The 26933-nt window shown below is 43.7% G+C and overlaps 1 protein-coding gene across 1 annotated transcript in view; it reads left to right on the top strand.

Moving 5' to 3' along the window:
* The window catches only part of LOC149351777 (cytochrome P450 4V2-like), a 34297-nt gene extending 8371 nt beyond the window's left edge, over nucleotides 1-25926 (top strand). Inside the window, exons 2-11 of the mRNA XM_089577087.1 lie at nucleotides 4175-4287; nucleotides 10935-11020; nucleotides 11107-11294; nucleotides 17704-17773; nucleotides 17844-17970; nucleotides 18109-18261; nucleotides 18410-18583; nucleotides 23479-23545; nucleotides 23955-24128; nucleotides 25641-25926. Of these exons, the coding sequence (XP_089433213.1) occupies nucleotides 4175-4287; nucleotides 10935-11020; nucleotides 11107-11294; nucleotides 17704-17773; nucleotides 17844-17970; nucleotides 18109-18261; nucleotides 18410-18583; nucleotides 23479-23545; nucleotides 23955-24128; nucleotides 25641-25816 (1328 nt within the window). The 3' untranslated portion in view covers nucleotides 25817-25926. The remainder of the gene's footprint in view (nucleotides 1-4174; nucleotides 4288-10934; nucleotides 11021-11106; nucleotides 11295-17703; nucleotides 17774-17843; nucleotides 17971-18108; nucleotides 18262-18409; nucleotides 18584-23478; nucleotides 23546-23954; nucleotides 24129-25640) is intronic.
* The last annotated feature ends 1007 nt before the right edge of the window (nucleotides 25927-26933 follow it).

Genomic DNA, 26933 nt, shown 5'->3' with positions numbered 1-26933 from the left:
TGGCGTTCTTTGGCTGCAGATGCCCTTGGGCCATAAAAATTCACCATTAATAGCACACTTATCGTATTACAGCGATAACTGTAATAGTATAGCTTCCGTGGTTGAATGTAGTCGGCAGTGCGTCCATGAATTCCTACCCTCCTGCCCTTTCCCAGATGGGAAGGTGAAAGGAGGAGATCAGAAGCAGAGGAGAAGTGGCGAAGGAGATACGGTCCAGTACCGCTACGCTTGGTTAGCAGCTGTACGCGCATCTAGAGCCGTAGCGGCCACCGCAGCGGTCAAACCGCGCCCGGTTGCATGACACGGCAGTTGCGTAACTGGGAGGAACATGCATGTAGCTAAAGTCGAGGTGGATCGTGCACGCGAACCATTACGAGGAATTTGGCACAGCGCCGAGCCAGTGCCACAAAGCTTAGCGGCCTATCACGCTCTGTTCTGAAGCCATTCGGTGATTCTGTTTCTTTCTTTCTTACGTCAGGGATGATGCCAAGGTGCTATCTTTTCATGTTGAAAGCCATGCGCCAAATGATAGCAGCCGAGGAAACTAGAAGCGCTTGTGTCGAATTCCTGGTAATGCAAGACTACATCCATTACTCCGCGCTCACACTCTTCTCAGACCGTATATGTAACTCTCGCACCGTCGTCGTACCGTTATTCGTGACGACATCTTCACCGTAGTCACTTCGCGAACCAGCTGTGGTCATTCATTCTTCGTATCCTTGGGTTAGCACCCGTTCAAAATTTTGTTTTTGCACTTCCACTTTCCACCTAGAGCCATCAAGCGTGTGTTGTGGGCTCGAGAAGAGGGAACCGAAACAAATTATGAGTGGGCATCCAAAGAGAACATCTGAATTGGCAATCTATACAGTCCGCCTGGTAATCCGCGAAGCAGAGGAGGAATCTTCATTTCCACGTCACACCAGACGTGTACAGGGGTAAATCATATTTGAAACACCGCAAGGACGGGACACTGTAAGGAGACACCATGAGCGCTGACTATCAACTTTCGTCCTTGCGTTGTTTCAGATATGATCGGTAACCAACAAACCGAATTTACAACACTTGTACATGGGCAAAGCACTGCATGCGTTATCGCAAAGCATCATGGTGCCGACTTGCCATGCGGTGAAGTGGATGAACGAAAGCTAGAGCTGCGTATCTACTACATGACTTCGTAAACTGTTTTATTTATTGATGCAAAAGTTAGTTACAATTACATACAGGGCTGCATGCTCACGAACCTGGCTACAAAATCACTGAGATCTCGCATTTTTTTTTACTATCCTTTTGTTTAGCTGCAGCCGAGCACAAGAAGGGGCATTGTGCATGCAGTTCTAATTTCGTATCACTAATTAACCGCACTTTGAGGCTCAGATTTATTTATACATTAACAATGCTTGCAGTTATTGACAGGCTTTATTGCATGAGAAAGGGTATCCATAAAAATGTGACCAATGTTAGAAATATATGCGTACACACTACGCACACTATACATGCGTAGTTACAGGTTATAAACACTAGGTTACAAGAACTAAAGAAACCTAAATTTCAAGAATGCTCTTTTTCAGGCAGCTTAAACAAAAACATTGTATGTACTGAATATGCAAGCCTAGAAATATGCAAGCAACCACGCCAAAGCAATAAGGAAGGTTGACGCCAAAATTTACAGAACAGCTTCACGAAGAAACAATCCATTCACGCACTGAAACAATTAGAAGTTTGACACGAAATATTTGAATTTATTAGAGAAAGACAAAGGTAGATCAAAGACTTTATGTGGTGAGAGGTTTTTCCAGTCATCGAATATTATTGGAAAAAAGTAAATTTGAATCTATACCGTGGAGAATAACAGCGCAAACAGACTAAATGCAAACCCACTCGTAAAGTTTCTTGAAAACTAAATTTTGAATGGCACGTGCGCGTGGTGGCTAGTTTACATTCATTTTAGTGACATTCAAAGCGGTATACTGCGCAATTGCAGGCTATATAAAATAAAGGCTCCGTTATAAAGATTTTGTGTCATGTAACGCTCTATATCACGTGAGTAGATTCCTCTATTCTTACTCTCCCCAAACAACGCTTCTTCATTGACTTTCACGCAGTTGGCGCCACCCATACACTGAGAACAGCAATCTGATGCTCACGTCTTTCCCTTTGTCAACAATTCGAGTCACTCTTCTTACATTGGGAAAAAGGGGCGAGTTATGTGGGCTTTCGTTTAGTTTTTGGTTGAAGAACAGTGAGGTATAAATTGACGCAGTACATCAAAACGAAGTCAAAAGCACTTTTTTAATGATATGAGCTTCGTTAACTTGTTTCATGTCTTATTTTCAAATTCTATTTGGGAAACCAAGGTTTTGGGATAAAATTTCATCAAAGCTTGGATTTTAAGGTCCTGCCCAAAAAGAAAAAAAAATCGAGAAACTCTGGAACCTACAAAACGTCTGCCTATCCAGTAGCAAATACCTCAGAAAAAATTCAATTTAGGGCCTATAGTTGGGCACACCATTGGGCGTTACAGTGAGGCGAACCCTTCGCAGCCATCAAATCCTTACCATATGTTGGGGAAACCCTGCAAATGAGACAAATAACATCGGGAACATCAATGCCCTTTTCCAAACGGCCGACGAGTTGAGCAACGTGAGCACCAATTAGAACTAACTGAAACACTGAAACCGACCATCTCGACTAAAATCAACTGCGGATGCAGCCGAATGGCGAAATTCGTCGTGTTTCAGGGAGCGTGCCACGCTGCCGGAGGAGGAAATTCTCAACTTCTGCACTGTGCTGTTTTCACAAGCAGTTCAGAAGTCATAGTTACGCCGAAAAAAGACAAGCTAAATATAAAATTAAACCGTAATTTCCTTGCTTCAAGACAGATGGATCAGCATGTTCAAGAACGGCGCAGAAGAATTTCAAATAGGCGTTGGAATCCATCCTCAGTGGGTTAGCGATGATGCATGACCGCGATGACTATTTATGAGAATGTGTGGTCCATAAATGGTATTCTCACACATTTTTGACTTAAGCTAAGCAACTTATTGAGACATAAGTATGACATCTAGCATCTTCAACGCAAGAATCTCACAAGGTTGGGTCAATGAAAGTTTAACGTCCCAAACGTTAATGGGGGCTCAACGTCCCGACTCAGGCTATGAGGGACGCCGTAGTGAAGGGCTCCGGAAGTTTCGACCACATGGGGATTTTTAACGTGCACTGACATCCAACAGTACACGTGCCTCTAGAATTTCGCCTCCATCGAAATTCGACAGCCGCGGCCGGGATTGAGAAGCTCAGAAAAATTCATATTAATAATATTTTCGCAGAAATGGCTGTGAAATGAAAGTGATTAAGCCCGAATTAAAATATTTTGCCAGTTTTTCTGTTTTTGTCTCGCCATAAGTCGATAAATATTTCAAAGTGCCACATCTGAGCCGTGTCACAAGTAAAAAAAAGTGGCAGACTATTTAGCGTGGTTAGGTGAAATGCGAATTAGGTGCGCTCGCACTTATGTTTTCACTTTGGCTTCCGTTCAATGCTCAGTTTCCAAGGTCAAGCAACTTTCCGACAAATAATCGCGAAATTAGACAAGTTTGGCCTTAGTAGTATGACACAATAGCGTTAATGGGTACTATATATCCGGAACTGGTAATTCTGTACGTTATACATTCATGTGTGTTTCACGTGTGCCTTTGTATCGCCTTGTAGAGGCGACCGTGGGCTATTGTCAAGCTGTTGTGCAGCTTTTACCCACAGCCCGCTCCATCTTTTTGACGGAAAAATAAACATCATCATTATTATTATTATTATTATTATTATTATTATTATTATTATTATTATTATTATTATTATTATTATTTTATTATTATATTCTTTGGAGTGTTTTTACCGCTCCTGGGGAAATGGTGCAGCGATTAAGTGATACGTCACTGACCTGTGATGTCAGGTGCTGCCAACAGGCCGGCTTGTGAGACCCAGGTTGCTCTTCCCGAGCAAGCTCAAGGCCACGGAGAGAGGCTTTAGACAGACGAACGTCGGCGAAATGTCAGACCGAGGAGTTTGGTTCGCGAGCGCTAAAAGTGGTATTAACTGAAAAACTTTATGACTCAACGCCTAAACGGCAACAAGAAGCCAGGAGTATATTTCACTAATTGATTCTCTTTTTTGCTTTCAGAACTTTTCAACTATATGCAAGAAATCACTTCCAAAATCTACGAGCAAGAAGTTACTATCGCATATTATGGGCCACAGCCTTTTATCATCGGTATTTCGCCGAAACTTTTTGAGGTGAGAGACAACTAGAAAAGAAAGAGCGCTCTTCACTGGATGACAACCGATGACCTTGCAAATACTCTGTAATTAAGATCTCCGCCTTGGACACCAGAATCGCATGTATCACCAAAACACAGCTAAAACAGCTTGATTGCCTTTAATTGGGAGCTGCACTACTACACGCCTGTGGCGTAAGACAAGCTCCATTCTACAGATTTGTCTCAAGCCGTACCACTGGGGAAAACCGTTTTGATAGTGGCAGTTCAATTTGCACACACTGCAGAAAGTTCGTATGGACAGTTGATGGGCTTGCAATACTACGCAGCCTAATGACGCCCGCTGAGACGGCAACATAACGGATCAACGATAGGCAAATTTTGTGCATTAAGCAACTAAACTACGCGAAAAGTACGCGAACATAGAAATAAACATACACAAAGAATACATGCGTAGGATTATCTTTGACAGATTTACGGCCGGTTTGTTTTTCTGGTGAGATGTTGATTTTATTTAAGGTTTTCTTGAACGCTTCAGAAAATTTATTTTCCAGTGATCTTTCCTCAATGGCCGAAATAACACCTTATTTGCATTATTCAATAGAGCTAGTTCATTCGGTTGAGGGCTGCCGATTAACTCTTGCATACTTCTGGAGGTGTCGTGAAACTACTTTATGAGGGGGATCGAAATAAGGTTGTAAAGGCCAAGTAACACCTCAGTAAAGGAATGGAAAGCGAATTTTGCTACTGCTTGGGAAAGTACATGAGTTGTGTAAAGAAGTGCAGGGACGTTGATGATCATCTCCCCGAAAAGCGCTAAAAGATTGAGTTCAAATGGAAAAAGAAGTGACAGCCTTATCTCGATTACATCTGTTATATCAAACTTTTCGCTGTATAAAGGCAAAAACAAACATGAGAATAATAGGCGTTCCGGGAGTGCATTCTATGAGCTGTCCATTTTAAAATAGCCATTTCTAATCCGCCTGGTCCTCTATCATTGGTCACTCAAATATGCCCGCAGCATTCAAGCGTCTGTGGAAAGGTACCCGGCCAGGAGAGAGGACCTCAACGTTGGCTGCATATCGTAGCTAATGGCAGCCAGTGGGCAGGTCCGGTCGCCTGCTGATGAAAGAGCGCTCCATTGCACTTCACCAGTGGCTGCATATCGCTGTCAATGCCAGCAAATAGTGAGCTCCAGTCGCCAACCACCCAATGGCCTGGTCGCTTTCCACAGACACTTAAAGCCGCTGGTATATCTGAGTGACGAATGACAGAGGACCTGACCAGACCTTACTATTAGCTGAAATATGGATGCAATATACAGGCAATGGTGTAGTGCATACCAGCGTTCTGTCAGCAGCAGGCGACCAGACGTAATCACTGGGTGCCATCGGCTGCTATATGCATCCATTGGTGAGGACCACTCCCACACCACTCAATGGCAGGGTCACCTGCTCCATACGCTTGAATGCCGCGGGTATATCTGAGTGAGGACAGAGTGCAAGTGAAATGGACAACGTAAGATGGACCGCTTGTAGAATACGGCCCTGCTATGGTATTACGAGTACGAGGGTGAGCAAAAGTGGATGTTATCGCGACAACAACAGAAGCCTAATCGCAAGGAAAACCCGTCCTGTGTCACTTGATTCCCATTGGCTGAAAGGTACGTTACGTCATGCATCACTTTATTGGAGGAGGCTCGCGGCGGGCTCTGCGGCAGTTGGCAGCTACGCTCGGACATCTGACGTGCCAAGCTCTCTGTTGGCACGGAGCCTATAGCAGGACCCCGATTCGCGCTGTGGAAAGTCCCCGCAAGCGCAGAAGGCACCCATATGGGTGCACTGCCTTTATGTAGCGTTGGGAACATTGACAATACAGTAACAGTCGAGCGGAGACGCTATGCTGTCGCGTTGTCACAGGTAATGATAATTAAGTGTCTTCCTAACTTTTGTCATCGACTCGTCGTACCTCAAAGGTACGGCGTGTAATCAGCACTAGCTGGATTTCGAAATGATTTACGCAATGATGATGGAGTGCGTGATGATACGACGATTTTGTGTGTACATGTTGTGGAAAGGTCCCATTGGGCGCTTTGTTCAAAAGAAGTCTTAAGGTTAGTGCAATTTTGTGGGTAGTATAACAAGTAAATACCAAAAATACATGTACGTAGTTGGTCCTGAAAGTGGTGGGTAATATACAGCTAGTGTCCGATAAGAGCGAATTTCGGCGACCGCTTTAAAATTCACGAAGGAGCAGTAAATCCGGCCCGATATCGGGGAATTAAATGGATGGTTGTAATATAATATGCGCGCTGAAAAGCGGAGGCCAATGCCGCATGATCCGCCGCATAGGGAGTTTTATGCGAAGCATATTAACGCAGGTTTCGGGCCTTCGCGCGACGCCCGGCGGTGGCCACCATTGGCCTTCAAGTGACCTTCAAGTAGGTCACGTGACATGACGTCACGTGATAACGTCACATCGGCTGCAGATGGGGCCTCATATCGCGCTGTCGGTCGCCTCCCGGCGGTGGCCACCATTGACCTTGAAGTGAGATCACATGATGTGACGTCACGTGATGACGTCACACCGGCTGCAGATGGGGCCTCATATCGCGCCGTCGGACGTCGCCTGGCGGAGGCCTCCACGCTTCGGTTTGCGCCGTCGCGCGCGACGCGGCGGCGGCGCCACCATCACTGCATCACGTGATATGTGACGTCACGCCAGAGATGAGGCGGCGCGCGCCCGCCGTCGCGTCACACTCTGTACCCGCAACCGTGCCAGCGTCTTTGCGCCGGGCGTGTATGCGGTCAAGATGCCTCCAAACGCTAAGGACATGCTTCGCATCCACTGGGCTTAACCTTGATAAGCCTCCAATTTTTTCCCAGCCTGCGATTAAAGCCAGAGACCACAATTAAAGCCGTCCATATCGGTTGTTGGAGCAAGGAAACATGTTCCGGAACGCCGATTAGTATTTGCAATAAAATTGCCTTAGTCGCGTTAAGAAACAAACCGTTTGCGTCGTTTGCGGGTAGCGTCTCGAGAGCTCAACTCAGTTCAATTCACTGCAAGTTTGCGGGCTCTGGCTTCCCGCTTACGTGCAGTGCCCCGGGCACGACGCTCCGCCTCAGCTGCATACGTGGCCTCCTGGCAACGCCGTTGACGCAGCACACGTCACTTGTGGTTTTACCCCTGCGGTGGGGACGACTGTACAAGCGCATGCGCAAAGCTTCTGATCACATGTGCCGCAAACGGATCCCACTATCCAAGGCTAGCGAGCGCCGCCTATCGGGAAAAAGCACTCCCCCCACGCGCAACTACATATTCTCTGTCTTCTGCATCTAACCCTCATATACCTCCTCTCTTGCTTCCCATCCGTTGCGCTTGAAACGACTACACGAATCCGGCAGAGCTAGGCTGAGACAGGTAGCGCTGCACTAATCTAGAAGTCAAAGTAGGAAGGCGGAAGCTGAAAGCTCACCTTTCTTGTGACAATCTTCGAGCTTTAGTACCAAGACAAACTTCCTTGCTGTGCGAATTGTTCCTATTGCAAAGCAACGTCTGCCTTTGCAACCAATCAAAGCCCATTGTAAGAGCACTTATGCACTTGAAACATGTTTTACAAATATTAATTTTTCTTCCAAGCTTGACTTAGTGTTTATTGGAGCGTCGTTGGTAAATCCACTATTTGTGATGTGCCGATGGACTCTCAAGTGAATTTTCTAATTTATATTGCCGCTGCTGTACTTCAGATTTTCAAGACCAGTATTGATGTTGTGATTCGGCCGTCTTCCACGGAAATTCACATCGAGTGAATTCCAAAAAGAATGATTTAAAAATATTTATGGATGAGTACATACCCATTACACTACCTAACGTAGACTCATATGTTCGCAAAGCTTATGTAAAATGGCCTGCAATTTTCAATGATTACTGCTCTTTGGCTTCGCCAGAGGTGTGGCTTGAGGAGCCGTCTACTACAATCTAACCTTAACTTTACCCGTTGTCTTCCAGTTCTGCTGAAATGCTCAGGAATAATTAGCAATGTCTCAAATTCATCTCGAAAAGACGATAGATCGTGAGCTTTATTATTTTTCCGTCTTTCATATCAAGCCCGTAAGTGAGAGCTCATCGTCTGCAACAAAATAAACCTTTCAGACAAGAACTGCTCAATACGACTAATTGTTATTTATGGACGTTTTTCAAAACCTGTGTGCACCGTTTACTCGGTAAAACAAGGTTTTCTGATTTCTCCGCGACGGTTTTCTCTTTCCTTAGAACCATCGTGGATGAGCATTCTGAACAATTCTGCCATTAGCGTTTTTCGTATCTTCGATAAAAAACTTAAGGTATTAGCTTACGCAATGAATTTGAGTTTCTCTACAGTGGCAAGCCAAGCGTGCATGAAGCTGCTAGCTTAAGAGTTCGCTTCGGTCTCTGGTGTGCACAACCTTTGCTTCAAAAGTTCTTGTCTGTGGACTAGGTTATGGGTATCCCCAAGGGCTGAGTATTCCAGAGTTATGAAAAATTGTCGCACCCAAGAACCTTGACATTCCATTAAGTGCCTACGAACACGATGCACGTTGCCAGAAAGAACACATACTGCGTCTACATCACTACTAAATTGTTACACCCTAAGCAGTCTATTGGTATTTAGCAAGGCTACCGCCGGTAACCTGTTCTTAGCCACCAAATTTATGCTTTGAAAATCGCTCAAAACATTAGGCGTTACATTCACTACCTTCACAGATAGTTTGAATATTTTGTGTGGGGCATCTATGAGGCATACGGCATGACTACATATATTGGCCTGTCAGCTCTTTTGGGTTTGCTTAAGTCCATCTTTATGCAGAGATTCCTTCTGCGGCACTGCTTATAGAGCAGGTAACTATAGTCCCTTAGGGTAAGGGAGTGAACAGCAACGGCAAACGTAACAATACACGGCAGAGAGGCAGATGTCGGAATGAGACTAGCAAGTTTGCGGCTACACGGTGGCCACAGCTGACGTGAGACAGGGATAATTCCAGATCAAACAAAGAGGCTTTTGTCCTCCAGTGGGCCTCACTGGGCTGATGATGATGCTCTTATGTTAAGATTTTCATTTGTTTATGTTTTCTGAAGGAGCCATTATATCACAGACAGGAGGGCGTACATAAACTTAGGGGTACTTCTTGAAGTTTTCAGCCTTCGGTGTGGTGGCGATGGAGACATGGAGACATGAAGGTGATTCCACTGATTGCAGGAGCAAAGAATTATGACTGCATAAGAATCTCGCAGCAGCATGACAACGCATTTGCCTAAACTGTTGATCCATACGGGACATAACGACCGACGCCGCGGTGGTCCAGTTCGCGACACTCTGCGGAACAGTACGGATACACAATTTTCTCAATCAGTATTTCTGTGAAGCTGCAAGGATTGCAGCTAAAACATCGTGGTTTCCAGCCCGATACGAAGTAAGTAGTTTAGGTTAGGTATAATTACTACATCAGTAATCTGCAGGAGTAACCATTCTTACATTTTGTGCTCCTACAGTTCATTATATGGGGACTCAGTTAAACAAACACACAGGGGCACTAAGAAATTAGAGAGACTGAAAATGCGTTCGTTTGCAAGGTTATGCAGAGCCATCGGACTCCCAGAAAGCGTTTATGGCTGGCAGTTATCTGCGTTTTTCACGAACACGTTCTTCTTCAACAGCTCAGTCTTGAAGTGAAGTACTTTGCACGGGGAAAAAAATTATTCAAGCCGCAATTCTCCAACAACCAGTGGTCTGTTGCATAGCATTAAGATACACAAAACTACGCTTTTAGAAATTCACATTAAAAATGACTGCCAGACTCGGCACTGTCGAAAACGCCGCTGCATCGATAGGCACTCATTACGCAGAATGCACTTCTTACGGCAAAAGCAAATTCATTGCATGTGAAACTTGCTACCCACCGAAACCTCTATTTCTCATTAAAACAACACCTCTTTGCTGTCTCGAAAATTATAATTAGAAGGTGTAAAATGTCCTCAATTCGGATACATGTATTGATTCCACAATGTTTTTAAGTGCTGCTTTTATTCTGATTTAGTGCGGAATTATTTGGCGCTTATCTTTAACGCCAGAAGTGCGTGCAATAAAATACGCTTTATGAAAGCCTGCACGCCTCCTGCGAAATGCTACAGGCATGTGTACTGCACGTTGGTAGTGCACGTTAAAGAACCTCAGGTGGCTGAAATTACCCGCAGCCCTCCACTATGGCGTCCGTCATATCCTGAGTAGCTTTAGGATGCCAAACCCCATAAAACCAAACCAAAAGATAACATAGGAAGGTTTACGCTGGACTGACGCATCTCACTCCTACTGTATACGTGAACATCAAACAACCGTTATACTGCATCTATTGGCGATTTTTTTTTCATGATAATTGGCCCCATTTTTTCGTATAACTATATGTCCTACATCAGAGTGATGGGTATGTAGGAACCACCAGAAAAAACAGAAGAGCCTGCCTCAGTTCACTATGACCCATGGTAGGCAATATGCTGTGAAACAGAATTCTTGGAATATGAGGTGCACTTCTTGTAATTGAACTTCGTATTATTTCCTCGTGACGTGCTGATGTGTCAGGGCCGCAGGAAAGGTGTTTCTGGGCAGTAAAATTCTGATATTCGTTTCAGGCAATTCTGTCAAGCACCGTCAACCTCAACAAGTCCTTCATATATCGCATGATGAAGCCGTGGATGGGAAATGGTGTTCTTACAAGGTGAATATGCTGACTTGTAGTAACGGCAAGTATTCAAGCTTGAAGTGCATTGATTAGCACTTGATGGCGATTTTCGTTTATTGCAGTGACAAAGAACTTTGGAGGGCGCGCAGAAAAATACTAACACCTGCGTTTCACTTCAAGATACTACGTAATTACGTGCCCATAATGAACCGCCGAACGAACCATGTTGTGGAGAAGCTTATGCAAAAGGAAGCAACGGTTTTCGACATTCTGCCAGTTTTGAGACAGGCTGCTTTTGGGATGCTCTTTGGTAAGTATCCACAAGTAAAACTTTTACCGGTTACCTCGACGTGGGGATTAACATCGCATAGCAGGACATGGGCTAATAAAGGCGCCGTAGTGGAAGCATTCGGGTTAATTTCGACTACCTGGGGTTCCTTAGCGCACACTGACTTCGCATAGAACACAGGCGTTTTGTCCATAACCGCCATAAGCGCTAAATCTTAACCGGTAAGCCACTACAACGGGTCAATGTCAGCCTTAAATAATAATAATAATAATAATAATAATATCTTTTATTCACTTCAATTCGCAAGTACATGCTCCAGCCCGCGTAAGCGTTATCGCTTGTGTGCGTGGCTGGGCAGCCGGAGTGTGAAGTACATGATCAGCGGTGAATAAAACACACACACACACACAAAAAAAAAAAAAAAAAAAGAGCTCGAACAAGACAGACTCAGAAATTGCTTCCGCAATGCAATAAAACATAAAAACACTAAAGAGCTGAAACCAGACAGACTCAGATACTGCTCCCGCGGTGCAAGGCGAATACATGAACAAAAAACATCGAATACAAGAAAGCATCCACCGTTTTCATGCACGAAATGACAACGCTGAGAACATGGAAAGAAAAGAAAAAAAAAATAGATTAAAAATTTATCACTCAGTATTACTATTCAACCACGATCGAAGAAACTTATTAAGTTGTTTTAATCCATTAATGCTCGGGGTTGTTTGTATCTTATTGAAGTAATAAGGAACATAATGACTGCGGGTTTTTTTCCCATAGTTGGTGTAAATCCGTGGTATGACGTATTTTTCCGACTGACGGAGAGGCCGTGCTTTAATGTTGTCGATTTTAAAGACGCTGTGGAAGAAATTTTTGCGCAATATTTCAAAGATAAATTGCTTGTGTACAGGTAGCATCTCAAAATGTTCCATACTAGCTTTTACCGCTTTATCATGACAGCTAGTTCCGTAGGCGAGATTAGATGCAATTCTGTACAGTATGCGGCTTAGTATGTTTAGTTTATACAGTGATGCAGTTCCGTAAATGGTTATTCCATATCGCAATATGGATTCTCCTAAACCTTTATAAACCATTTTTCTAACCGACACATCGCAAATAGATCGCAGGGCATACATATAAACACACACCAAGCGCAAACGTTTGGCTAGCTCCTGAATATGAATGTTCCATGACAGAGTTTCGTCAAATGTCATGCCAAGATACTTGAAACTAGATTTAAGTTCCAACGGCGTGCATGAACAGCTTGTACAATTCTTATCATGAAGATATATATTAGAGCATGTACGAAGTTGTTTGTATGGACTATGAAAACAAAGAAGGCAGGTTTTTGAGATATTAGTATAAATCTGATTAGCGTTGAGCCATTCTATCAAAAAATGAACATCCTGTTGCATCCTGCCGCATGCTTCTTCATAAGTTTCACTTGGTACCACCAGAGCAGTGTCATCGGCATATAAAAAAATCTGAGAGCTTAACGGAAGATTGGTCACGTCATTGACGTAAATATTGAATAATAAGGGTCCTAACACAGAGCCCTGAGGAACACCAGTGTGAACATGTAACATTGTGCTGAACGATTCGCCTATACGAACACATTGTTCTCGATCAGCAAAATAGCTCTTAAAAAACGACATGTAAGGACCTCTGAAACCAAAATGGTCGAGTTTAGCTAATAGTAAATTGTGATTAATAGTATCAAACGCTTTTTGTAAATCAATAAAAAGTGTAAGGACAATGTTATTTTTATCTATTTCTTTACATAAATGAAACGTAGCTCTATGCACAGATCACTTCAAGACTCTCTAGCAGGACATATTTCTTCAGGTATGGAAGGTGCCACAAAGTAGTGTTTTTGGAATGCGAGAGCGTTTGTGCCCCATGTTGGAAAAAATTGTTCGATGTCAGCGTACGCGTTGGCGTGGCGACCGTCTGATGCCTCGCGGCCAGAGCGGCCGGAGCAACCAGCCGCCGCTCCAGCAACCTAGATGGGCAACCTAGGTCGCGTGACCTTGCGGAGTCATCACAACCTGGCCACCAGATTGTGAGCAAACTGCCCACTGTGGCAGGTGGCAGTTCAATTAATTATTTATTGGTCGCGAGAGGTTGCTCGGGAAGAGCAAACTGGGCCTCGCAAGCCGCACCGGTGGAAGCACCGACCATCGCAAGGCAGTGGCGCATCGCTAAACCTTTGCACCACTGCCAGTAGTGGTATGAGGACTCCCAAGGAGCTAAGAATGTAAATTCGTAAATAACCAATTCCGAATATATGGACATTATTCCATTAACGCTATCGCGTCATGCCGCTAAGGCGGAGCTTACGTGTCCCTTCCAGTTTTTTTTTTTGCGCTGATAAATTTAGTTTCATTTTTTTAGTGAGCGTCACCGAAACTTCAGAATCCGTTGAGTAGCGCTTCACGTGCGGCCGAAGGGCTAGCCTAACGATAGCATGAGCACCCACCAGTACTCATAGAGTGCCCGGAGTAGTCACAGACGTAGGAACCCATGTGACTGCTAGCATGAAATGGAATGTGTTTCTTGCGTGTCGCACATAGTAATCCAGAAAAACTGCTATTGAAATATAGCCTTAAAGTCGTTTTTTGCTGAACAAAGAGTCAGTAAATTTTTGCCAAAATAATAGCCATCGTACGTGCTATGCACGGCTGATGTATTTGTGCCTTGTTGGAAGCAACAACTGCTTTAAAAACACCGTTACCGACTGCTACATACCAGTGGATTCTATTTGGACCAATATAAAGGCAAAAGCCTTTAATGGCTTACTCTCCCGTTACATCCAGACCTTGGATGACGGGTGTCCACCGAGATATGTGAGGCAGTTACTGCGTAATTTCCTTTCCTGAAATGAAATTTTCATTTTCTTCATTACGACCCCTCTTTCTCTTTTTTTTTTTATTCCCACTTCCTCCCTTCCTGTTCGGTGCGGTGCGGTTCGGGTGTCCACCGAGATAACAGAGAATTACGGCGCCATTTCCTTTCCTCAAAAAGCGTTGCGTTCAAAGGTGTTTCCAAAGGGCAAGGCTTCGCGCCGAACGGGTGGTGGCATTCTGTGGACTCCCTGGCAGCGCTACAACACGCTGTCGCGTTCTACTCCTAAAGGCGAAGCTTAAGTTCATTAATTAGGAGTTAATTAGGATTTAGTTATTCATCGGTAATTAGTCATTAATCAGTAATTTTTCGTTACTTAGTAATGAGTCATTAACTCATGTGTGACTTCATCCAGTGGTGACGTCACCAGTGCCACAGAGGTAGTCAAAGTGGTTCGGAAAACGCTATCGCCTCTACGCACTTTAGACAGTCAAAGTTCCCCCTGAATTTTAACCCATTAGGGACCAAGAAAAATTTAACCGAGGGATTTCTTCATTTTTAGCTTATAATTCTCCCTATAAATAAAAACAGATTACTTAAATTTCGTCAAGATTGCTTCATTCATTCCTAAGTTACACAGGTGTACTTTTTATAGTACGCTGGGTCTTCCAATAGCACATGTGGCTACTTCGCTCTACTCCTACTTGGTGGCGTGAATTTTGTCAATGTGTCCGTGATTTTTACGCAGGGTGATATAACACTTCCTGCAGGCCCTCATGAATCTTCTCTGGCTATACTGCACCCCAGTTCTGATTTCTGAGGAAAGCTTTCTGCTTTTCGAACAACCATCAGACACGATTGAGCCAGAGAGTCTGCGAACCGCTGGTTGCTGCATGACAAGGCGTAGGAAAAGAAGAGTAACATTCTTACCGAAGCAAAAATCGTCAGCAGACTCATCGCTAGCAAATTTGTGCATTGTTCAGGCGTGCGCAATTGCAAAGTTGAGCTTACGTGTAAACAGCCACCCCCTTTTTGTCCCTGATACTGACGTTGTAGCAGTTGACGGCTTTGTCCGAAAGGTCGACACCTGCCATACCACTTTTGTAAAAGGAAAGGAATTTAGGCTTAAAAAAGTCCAGTTTTTCGTGCGCTCTAGGCAGCCACCACTTTACAAAACATGTAGGCTCAATGCTGTTACAGTTGCAGGCCATAGTGATTACAATGCTATCCTTAGGCTTCAATAAAAACACGTTACCTAGACCATTGAAGCAAGAAAATATTTCTCCTGGCTGCTTCTATTCCGTTGCTTTCTTTGGGCCGAGTGGAAACTTCCTAAGCCTATTTTGGTGAAGGTTCCTGTAGCCCCGAAATTCCTCCAGGTGGAGCGTTATAAGAAGGTACTGAGTGGTAAAAAAAATTGCCAAAAACGAGGAAATTATCACTAAGCGTTGAAATCACCCCAGGTAACGGGAGGACTTTCCACAGTACATATGAAATGCTTAACAGTGACCGTCTGCTCTGCAGAATATCCAGTTTTTATAACCGAAACTTTACTATAACCTATTAAAATCCCACCATCGTGATATTCAGGATAGCTAGCGACAAGTAACGCAGTCTCTGAGGCCTTGCTGAGTTTTTTTTTGCGAAAAATTTCTAGGAACCATAAGATCCATGATCTGGCATAGGAAGGCGAAGTTGTGCACACAGGAAGATCCAGCGTACTATAGCAAATACAGCAGCATATAATTCATCATAGCACAAAAAGAACTAAAGGTGCGGGACATTCAAAGCATCCATTGCTTACTTTCGTCTTTCGTGCTTCTCTATACTTGAAACTAGCATAATATCGTTGAAATTCGGGCTTGTTGGTTCATACTTCGGAGCAATAGCGCAAACAGGACAAGGGACCAAGGATGAGTAGACACACAAAGCGCTAACATTGAAAAGGGCCCGTTGAACTAGAAATATGCTTTAACAATGTTGAAATTCGGGCTTGTTGGTTCATACTTCGGAGCAATAGCGCAAAAAAGACAAGGGACCTGTTAGCGCAATGTTAGCGCTGTGTGTGTCTACTCGTACTTGGTCCCTTGTCCTGTTTGCGCTATTGCTCCGTAACATAATATGTGCATAAACGTGCATGGCACGAAAAATGGAGGAGCACAGCGCTGTTGGAACAACGAGCAGGTATCGTGGGCCCACAAGGGAGTACGTCTTTTCCCATAACAGACCTTCGCGGATACAATATGTATGTTTATTGCTTCTGCAGAATTTCACCTAATAACGACGGTAGACCTACAAATGTGACAAAATATCTCACTATTGGGGCAAATATTCGCCTCGCCTCCTCGCCTCGCCGCCTGCTATATAACATCCTTCTGCTTACCTTTCTGAAAAAAAAATCCGTCATAATCTTTTCCATATTATGCCACTCGAGCTATTTGCTGAAAAGTAAACAGGGATAAAGAGTGATGATGTGTGACTGTAGCGTGTGCAGTGACGACACACAAAATCACGTGATGAGGCGTTGCGTAGTACTTGTTTTGTAGCATTCGGCACGAACGCCGGTAAGAGAAGCAATATTTCTAACCAAGCACTGTTATACCGGGTGTTTCTCCTTATTCCAGATAGATTTTATTCAGAAAGGGTATAAAATTGAGATAGCACAGCTTTTGAGGTTGAGTAGTCTGGTCACGCTGGGATTGCTTTGAAGATCATTTGTAAATATTGATTGAACGGGTATCCAAAATTTTCTACTTAGGTTATAAATTAAACTGAATTAAATGCATAATCATTACTTAAATCAGCCAACACAATGAGGCTATACTTATTGTCATAATCTTGTGTGTATGTGGACAATTTTTCAATAGCAGGCATGACAGCGTAGTTAACAACTCTAATCTACTAATGTGAAAACGTTTTACCAATGAGTACGTGGTGTTAACCATCAGCCTGCGAAAGTGCAACCTTCCTAGCTGCTGCAGCACTCATTAAAGTTGGCAACGTATGCCAAGAGATCGAAAAATTTGAGCGGCAGCTAAGTAAAATGTATAAAGTTAATGTTCTGACAACTAGCTTTATGATGAAGTAATTTGGTGGCGCTTATGTTTTTGCAAGAAGCGTTTTATTCAATTTAGAAAAGAGAGCTATCCTAGTAAAACACGCTGTAAGACAAGTCGGTGCATAGCTTAGTGTCAACGAAGTGTAAAAAAAATCACTTTTTCGTATATGTGCTCTCTTTGTTGCGTTTCGTTGACACTAAGAAGAGAGAATTCGTTACCAACAAAGTATCATAGGTTTTTTTTTTTTTTTAGGCGTTCAAGTCTTACACCTATGGTACTTTTTCCGAAAAAGCAACAGCATAGAGCAAGACAGTCTCCGCTGGGTCAACGATGGGGATTTAGGTTAGCTCGTCTTATAGCAAGCGAGTATCTTATCCTTTAAGTGAGCTTGCCTACTTCCGGCATACTCAGTCTGCTGCTGTTACATTGCTGATATGGTTCAACATTTCTAAATTTGTTTTCTAACGAAGCCAGCAAGAAGAAAGCCATTTGTCATTTTTTAATCTGCCTATTTACAAACGGTGCAGAAACTGCCATGGGCGTTAATATAAATGAAGAAGAAGTCGCAAGCAGAAGACTTCTGTGTACAACCGACGAGTAAGTATAAATTTCTTTGCTTTTTACTATGCAGGTTTGTGCAAAAATGTAATGAATGCCTACTGCGCAGGCTTGCAGCTAGCATCATGTCTCGAGTTCTCAAAGTTTTTCTATGGCCCGATGCTATCTTTAATATGACTCAAGAAGGCAAGACATTCCTGAGGAAGGTGCAGTACATTCGAGACTACAACAAAAAGGTGCATCACGACTTCTTCTGATTTCTTGGGTGCACCAAAATATGAATGCGTGAACATTTATACATGTTCTTGCTGTGATTAATAGGTTGCCAATAAATAACCGAAATAAATACGTCTCCCCGATGCTCGTTCCTACAGATTATTCAGCAACGAAAGGCAGAATATGTTTCAGGAGGTACTGACACTGCATCCAGGAAAAGTTTTCTGGATATTTTGCTTCGCATGCACATCGAGGAGGGCATTCTAACTGAGCATGAAGTTGCTGAAGAAGTTGCTACATTTTTTATTGGAGTAAGTAGCAAATCTCTTTTCTCTAAGAAAGCCTTCCCGTTTGTGTTAAAATATAGCCTGCTTGAAGCTTTCTACGAGAAGAGAAGGTGTGACTAATCGACGTCATTAAGTTGCGAAGTTTTTAAAAGGAGCGCTTTCTCTTCTTTAGGGTTTCGATACCACAGCCACTGCAACATCGTACACCTTGTATCTGTTGGGACACCATACGGACGTCCAAAAAAAGGTCCACGCTGAAATCGACGCTATTTTGGGCTATGACAATCAGAGAGGAGTAACTATTGAGGACATTAAGAAGCTCAAGTACTTAGGATGTGTCATAAAGGCAAGTAAAGGGTTTTGTAACAAGAGAAACACATTTCGTTTTGCTCAATACGGTAGACATGATAGCTTCTTTCCCTTGAAATGAAGTAATGTGTGTTGTCGATCCCGCACAAGAATATATATGGCGTTGGCCCTTCCTTCCTGGTGTTAGAAGTTACAAAATCTCTCTCGTGATGTACCCCCTTTGTCAAAAGTAACCGAGCAGCAGGTTTTTGCTTCTGAACCGTATAACGGAGCCGTTATGGCACTCCTCAGGACCGAAAGGTGTCAGAACTTGAGTACAAGGGTTCACCTTACTTTACACAAATTCACAGCTTAAGGGCTGCCATAAGTGCTTCTCTACGCGGCCAAGAAACAAACCACCTGTGCCCGGTTACTTTTGACAAAGGGGGTACCACAGCGCATGGTCATAATCAGCACATTTTGTAGAGCACATTAATGCTGTCCACCGCCTCGATATCTCGGAGAAAATAAAAAGTGCTCGCCTTTCACTAGCTACTTTCACATTGGATTGGTTTGAAACTTTTGCATACGATCCCTGAATACAAGCTTCCGTAATATGGCGAGTTTCGGTTTGTTTTCCTACGCAAAAATATGGGTTTAATACTTGAAGGATGATATCAAAGCTTTTTTGTGCGTTAAACATGAATGGAAATCTTCCTTAGAATATTTTGAAACGAATTCAAGCGCACAACAACACGCACACAAGAGAGGAAAGACACAGGACAGGCGCTAACTTCATCTGATTTATTCTCAAGTAAGAGAGCAGATTATATACATAAATGGAGACATGCGCAGTAAAGAAACACATCGTCAGTTCACAATGCGTGCTCGAGATACCTGTACTCTGCGTGCAAAAGATTAACAGACGTGTCACTCACACAGTCATGCCCCCTCTTCCTGATGTGAAAGGCTTCTAATAGTTCACGTGCCGTTCACGTGCCGAAGTTAGCGCCTGTCCTGTGTCTTTCCTCTCTTGTGTGCGTGTTGTTGTGCGCTTCAATTCGTTTCAAAATAAGCTATGCACCATCTAGCCCAAACAGAAGTTTTGTTAAATTACCTTCCTTAGAAGGAAGCAAGAAAAAATAATGTTTACTGTAAGCCTTCGTATCTGTGTCGAAACAGCAGTTATGCTCATTTTCCCGTGTTAACTCTTTGTTATCAGGAATTATCATTATTATTTTTCACACTTAGAAGCATTGCGCGTCACATGAGAACACAGTTTATTTTGTGTGTCCGGTATTGAAGAAGGTTTTAAAATGTGTCATAATGTCAGCATATTAATAGTGGAAGGTACAGCGCAAAAAGAGACGCAAGAAGTAAAGAAGAGAACATAGACAATCGCTGTGCATCTTGCGTCTCGTTTTGCATGGTACCTTTCAATATGAACCTTTACCAACTTGCCCAACTGTCCATCCTTCTCCACAACGTCAATCTGAACTCAGATTGCGGTAAGCAGCTCACGCACTGTCCTAAGGTGCGAGCGATGCGAGTAAAGGCAGTCGATATGGAATGTCACGTTAAAGGACTTGCAAGACGCCAGCTTGGGCCGAATACTAATAAGTGCTCGAAGCATAGTGTAAGTGAAATATTTCGAGAATTCTGTCACTTCTTCACTCTATTTTCTTGCGAATAAGTGGCACTGCAACAATCACACGCTCCGATCACAAGTTTCCTTTCGTCCAATTCGATCTTTTATATTCCCTTCGTGCGCTGCCCATTGCTTTGATGTCAAAGCGACAGTTATTTCTATTTATTCAGGTGACAATGAAGGCGTACTCAATTGTGCGCCCACTCTGCTTTGCTTCTGAAGACACGCTCGTACAGCTAGCACAGGGTAGACAGCTGCAAACTGGCGGTTTTTTTCGCTGAAAATACTCAATGTCGTTATTATCTCCTTGACAATTATTTCGTTCTATTTGTCGCCTAATTGCAGCATGACGCAAATATTTTTATTTACGCAAACTGTAGACTTCAAATGGCTCTGGCAGGATGGGAAACTATAAAGAATCAATTTTTGTAGCTCCAGGAAGTAATGCAATGCAATAAAATAAAATGGTTACAATACAAAACGGCAAGTAGATGAAACATGAAATAGAAATACAGAATTTACACAATATCTTGGAGAGAACTTGCATAATTTTCATTTTCGAGCACCTCTTGAGACAATGAATTCCAGTCTATTATAGGCGTGGGAAATATGAATATATATGTTGGTTAGTCCTTGCGAAGTAAGGGGCCAAAGTGAGATTATGCGTGCGTTTGGTTTTCCGAGTTGCAGAGCGCGTGGCGTAAGGATCTGGTGACATTCCATGTTTTCTGTTTACCAGCGAATGAAGAAAGCTCAAGCCAGAAATCATGTGAACAGGCGGAAGAATCAGTATTTCCAAAGTTATTGTATATTAAACCCACTTCATGTCTGTATACTTTTTGCAGTTCTGAAATGTCTTTTTTAGTGTGCAGCTCCCAAACTTCGTCTGCATATTCGAGTGTGGGTCTAATGAGCGATATAGGTATATACGCCAATTTCCTGATGCTCCTGGGTTGTTGCCTTCAGTTTGTCACAAGAGGCCTATTTTTTTGCAGATGGCGTGATGGAATTATTGTAGTCAGTCCCACTAAACTGAAAATAAATTATAACCCCGAAGTATTTGTAAGATTCATTGCAATGTAACACACAAAATAACTTTCTGAACAAATACCGCAAAAATGCTTCTTGCACAACTGTCGCTATGCGGCAACATAAAATAACGGGTCATTGAGTCCAAGAAAAAAACCAATCCAAGGAACACGCGAAATTTGCCACTAAGTTGTGTGCGTTGCTCTTTAAATGTGTGCTAACTTTTCATTACCTATTCTCCTTCTCCCTATCGCACGCCGGCAGTGGTGGTGGTGACAACTCACCAGTCACAGGCCCATGCATCTTTCCTTTCCTTTTTCTTCAACCGCTTACTACTAATACTACTACCTATTCTACTCGGGTCAACTTCACATAATATTCGGCTTGGCTTCACGAAGGAAGCTCGCAGAAAGGTTATCGAGGAAACAGCAGCCAGGAATTACTTCGGCTGCTCAGGCGTAACAGCCTTGACGTTCGCCAGTGACCTGCCTATCTTCTTTTTTTTTCCTCCTTCTTTTGCGAGGTTTGGCTTCGAGGACTGAAAGGCAGAGAGCGGTGGCAAGTATGCGTGCGATGTCGCACTTCACAAAGGAAACTACAATTTTAGGTCGCTGTGTAAGGACAAAGTTGCCGAACAGGCCATCGCACTAGCGGGGACGACACACGTGAAACGAAGCTGGTGATGGCCTTACGCGCCACTGAAGTGTGACGCACTCATCGACAGGCGGTTCATGCAAACAGCTAAGAACCCCCGGGAGATAAGTATATGTAGATGGCAGCCACGTACAACGATGTATCCGTGACAGGACCGACGCGCCATAGGCACAGATGTAACGCTACACGTGCAGAAAGAAAGGAGGCAAGGCCAACAAAAATAGCCTTGTTTACATGAACCCGACAGGACCAGGTAGAGTCAGCGTTGGGTTAGGTGACTCTACCCTGATTCGCCCCGCTTGGTGTCTACATGAACTCGGTTCAAGTGCGTAAGTATCGCAGCGGCGCCTAGGGTCGAGGTTTCTAGAAAGGGGGGTCAAGCGAGTTAACCTACTCCCTGCAGGCGAGTTAACTCGACTCGCTCTGCCGCTCATTTTACTCGACCCGACAGCGTTTACATGAACCCGACAACTGGTTTTTATTCGACAAGCAAACTCGACTCGACTCTATCGAGTTCATGTAAACAGGGCTTCTACGTCGAGTTAGACCCAGCCACTGCAGCAGCCAAGGCGAAGCGCACTGCTGCACCCCCATGCTAGCATTAGCTCGACGGCTGAAGGGTGTCTCGCAAGCGCCTAACATAGCGAAGTGCACCAAACTAAGACGGGATCAGAAAAGCATTGTAATAATTGGCGAGAGAAAAAGTCCTGGTGAAGAAAGGAAAATTTCTTTCGTGAAAAAATACAGCTCTTTGCAGCATTAGTTTTTAAGGCCAATGATCAGACTGGCCTAAAACTTATAAATAAATATGAGGTAGGCATTAAGGTAGGCAGGTATGAGGTAGGCATTAATGAGCTATTAAAAGTTATCGATTACTTCATACCAGACAATTCTAGACAAAGGCATTTTTGAACGATAAAAGCTCAGGAACGCAATATTTTCATATATTATAAGATTTCGCTATAACAATCAATGTATCCGCAAAAAATTCCGTCAACAGGCTTGCATTTTTTTGCTATCAACGTTTTTGCGATTGTCAAAAGCGTTTTGGTTGTCTACTGCAGTCTTGACTGCTTCATGCTAGCGATCGAAACACTTCAAAGTATTTTGCTATATGTCAGAATAATAGACCATTACCTCCAATATTTCCATAACAGTACCTTACAATTTCTTAATATTGAAAATTTTTGTACAAGAATGTTTGACATGTTTTAGACATAACATCCCCACCACTCCCTTTCTCGCTTTTGCCGCCGCGGTGACTGAGTGGTTATGGTGCTCGGCTGCTGACCCGACAGACGCGGGTTCGATCCCGGCCGCAGCGTTCGAATTTCGATGGAGGCGAAATTCTAGAGGCCCGTGTACTTTGCGATGTTAGTGCACGTTAAGGAACCCCAGGTGGTCGAAATTGCCGGAGCCCTTCACTACGGCGCGTCTCATAGCCTGAGTCGCTTTGGGACGTTAAACCACATTAACCAAACCAAATCATCTTTTTTTCTTTAAGCAGATCGTTAAGAAATCAATTAACGCTGGATCTAGGAGCAAAGGCAGGGCATTTGTGTTCAACTTTTCTTTTAGCGCGTAAGCACGGCTGGACTTTTTTCTCCCTATTCACTCTCCAGGAATCTATGCGCCTGTACCCACCAGTTCCTCTTGTTGCTCGAAACATAGACGAAGACGTACGCGTAGGTGAGTTGAAAAAAAAAGAAATGTTTTCCCTCGGGCATTGTGCATTAGAGGTATTTGCTGTCTCAGCTTACTCTGAATTCCAATGTGGCACACTTTTATATTCACTCAACGCCTCATTTTTGCATAAAATTTACAGTGTCTTACACTTTCATTCGTAGTCACTTGCATCTTATTCGCTCTCAAATGATCGTAGTATCCGCATATAAAAGTAAGGAGAACAAATTGCTCGCCCCGTTGCGACCCCATATTATTTACCTAATAATGGGTTCGCTGAGTACAAATAGTGATCTTGCCAACTGGCGAAAATTTGGCGCACAAGTAAAAGTGCATTGAAAATAATTGTTTTTGCTTAATTGTTGTGTGCACACAACCCAAACCGAGTTAACTGAACTTTCATTGAATCTTCCAGGAAATAACATCATTCCTAAAGGCACAGTAGCCCTCTGTGCGATTTATTTTTTGCATCGGCACCCTAGAGTGTATGCAGATGCCAACTCTTTCGTGCCTGAGAGGTTCATGGACAACAGAAACATCAGCCCATACGCTTACGTACCATTCTCTGCTGGATCGCGCAACTGCATAGGTATGACCACAAAGAGCTATTTCAATATCGCGACAGCGTTTCTTAGCGCATAGAGAAGAGCCAGCACTGATGATGATGAAAACATTTATTGAAAGCCACAATGCTTTAGATGAAGGGAAGGCTGATCGGGTCCCTAGTCCGGGACGCCGTTGGTAAAAGCCGCTGCCCGTTCTCTGGCGACGAGGGCTCGTTGTTCCTCGAGGTCCGAGCTGGACAGGGCCGCCTCCCATCCCTCTCGCGTTGGCTGATTTATGATGTCAATGCTGTCATTTTTCTGACAAGCCCATGCCATATGGTATAAGTTTGCCTTCTGACCACAAAATTTAAACTGTGCCGAAAAGGACTCGGGCCCAATGGCGTGAAGTGTAGCTGGATTGGAAACACGCATTAAAAGCGCCGAGATGGGGTTTCTTGGCGACAGCAACTAGGAGATTTTTTTGCACTGCTTCCGCACAGCCCTCTATGAGGAGCACATCAGATGCGACTTGTGCTTACGCAGCATATCTGCGAGAAACATCGCTTTATAGGGTGTGCTTCTCAGTAAGCTGGTTACATAGCGGATTGCAATAATCTTAGAACTGCATACTGCGTAATGTCGCACAGGAAAAGGTCAGTAGGAACTTGGACTATTAATAGTAATAAAAGAGACAAATATGTCTCGCAAGGTACAGACTTAAAATCTGAAAACGAGGAATATAAACCCCTAGAGGACTGATAAATAACTTAATGACGAGTAGAAACGCTCAACAGCAACAAAATAGAAAGTAAACTGAAAATTTTCATGGCGCTTAAGCTTCGCCTTTAAGAGTGAAACGCGACAGCGTCTTGCAGCGCTGCCAGGGAGTCCACGGAACGCCATCGCCCGTTCGGCGCGGCGCCTTGCCCGTTGGACAAATAGAAAATTTGCTTTTTTTGAAGAAAGAAAATGAAGCAGTAACAGTCTCATTGGTCTTGGTGGACACCCGAACCGCGCATGATACGATTTGTTTTGCGTAGCCCTCAATATAGTTCCCCGGTTCGAATCCCTGCCGCGTGCTGGGCTCTAATTGAACAAGAAGGTTGATGATGCACGAAACGCTGAACCGTATGACTCCATCCGGAACATTCTGCGGCAAACGGTTGGCATGGTACGATTTTATTTTCGACGCGAGGTGCCGACAACCACGACGCCGATGGCTTTTCGGCCGAATGAACTGTATACGCTGTCGTATAATGCTACTAATTTTTTTAAGGAGTGAAATAGTAGATGCTAGCAAACAGAAGGCGAAAACATGAAATTTGATTCTGCGTGCCGTGCACGGTGCGGTACAAATGAAGTGGTGGTGCATATGTATATAAGTCACCGCTGAATGATGTAAAAAGCTTTCCGTTAAAAAAAATGAATGTGTGTTGCACTATAACAACAAACAGCTAGCAATATTTATATTCGACTATGGAGAGTGTTGGGTCCGCAGCAAAAAATTGTACTCATTTTAAATCATTATAACAACTTTTCTTTGTTCATTCTTACAGGTCAAAAATTTGCCCAGCTCGAAGAGAAAATAATGCTGACCCAGATCCTGAGGAACTTCCAGGTGGAATCCGTAGTGCCGATAGAGGATCTTAAGCTGCAACTTGAAATAGTTCTAAGGCCTCTCCAGGGTATACAGGTCCGGCTAACTCCTCGGCAACGAAGTGCGAACCGTTAAAAATGAGATGGTGTGCTTAAGGTCATTACCAGGTCAATTAATGCTTGAGTGTGCATGCAAAATCATTTGAAGATCCCGTTCTGAAATCCGACACGTTCACGCAGGAAGCGCAATCAACGGCTCTTTTCTTTTGCTTTAGATTGTATGATCTGCCTAACTTAATAAATGTGCAGACAATGGAAGCTGCGAATTTTTTTACATTACTAATTCCTCTACATGAGAATGTATACGCTCGAGGCAAAACACAAAAACACCCAAACACTCCACGATGTCAGCGTACATTAAATAACTGCAGGAGGTGGCCTAAATTAGTTCAGAGCCTTCCACTAAGGCGTCCCTCATAGTCCACGTGACTCTTCGGGACGGTAAACTCTACTATTTACAACTTACACTAACCGGGCACGCATGAATGACTTTCTTGTATTGTAAGTCGTAACTGCGGGAAATTAGATTCCCCCTCCAACTCGTCACTTTAACGTGCCTACTTCAGTCACCAAATAAAGCGTTTAATTACGGTAGGAATGAAATCCACCAATTTCCACTTTGTGTCGCATCCATAGAAAGATCAGCGGGAGCAAAATATGCAGTAGTAAAGGTTTCACCCAGAAGAGATCACTGCACCTAAGTAGAGGGGGAAGCTCTCAGGAGAGTCCGGACATGGGCCAGTTTCTGCATATATAGGTAAAGAGGAAATCATTAAAACATGGAAAGGACGAGAATAGGTGCTGTGTTTGCGACAGCTGACGGTAATGGCTGCCCTGCCGCCACACTGGCATGGTCTCGGACCCAGCGCTATAAGCTCCGCTGCGCTAATGTCGGTCCGAGCCACGCGCTTGAGCATTCGGTTTAAGTTGACGGGCGGTGAAACGCACATGCATACGTACATCTCAAGAAAGGGAAAATACTTAATATGAAACTGAAGAGTTTCTTTCTATCCAACTACGCATGACAGTGATGAAGTATTCGCGCAACGACACCCGTCAGGAAGCGTATCCCGAGGAGGTGCATCAGTACTTTTCTAAGACCGACAGAATGGCTTTCTTAGCTTGTAAAAAAAGGCCGTCTTACTTCAGGGCAATGAATGATCTGTTTGAACATGACTCCCTGCAGATACCAG

Source organism: Amblyomma mixtum, chromosome 3 (assembly GCF_055824585.1).
Source record: "Amblyomma mixtum isolate Tamu chromosome 3, ASM5582458v1, whole genome shotgun sequence".
In the NCBI taxonomy this organism is placed as follows: Eukaryota; Metazoa; Arthropoda; class Arachnida; order Ixodida; family Ixodidae; genus Amblyomma; species Amblyomma mixtum.
Note: the sequence above shows the minus strand (reverse complement) of the source record. Positions and strands in the feature narration are given on the sequence as shown.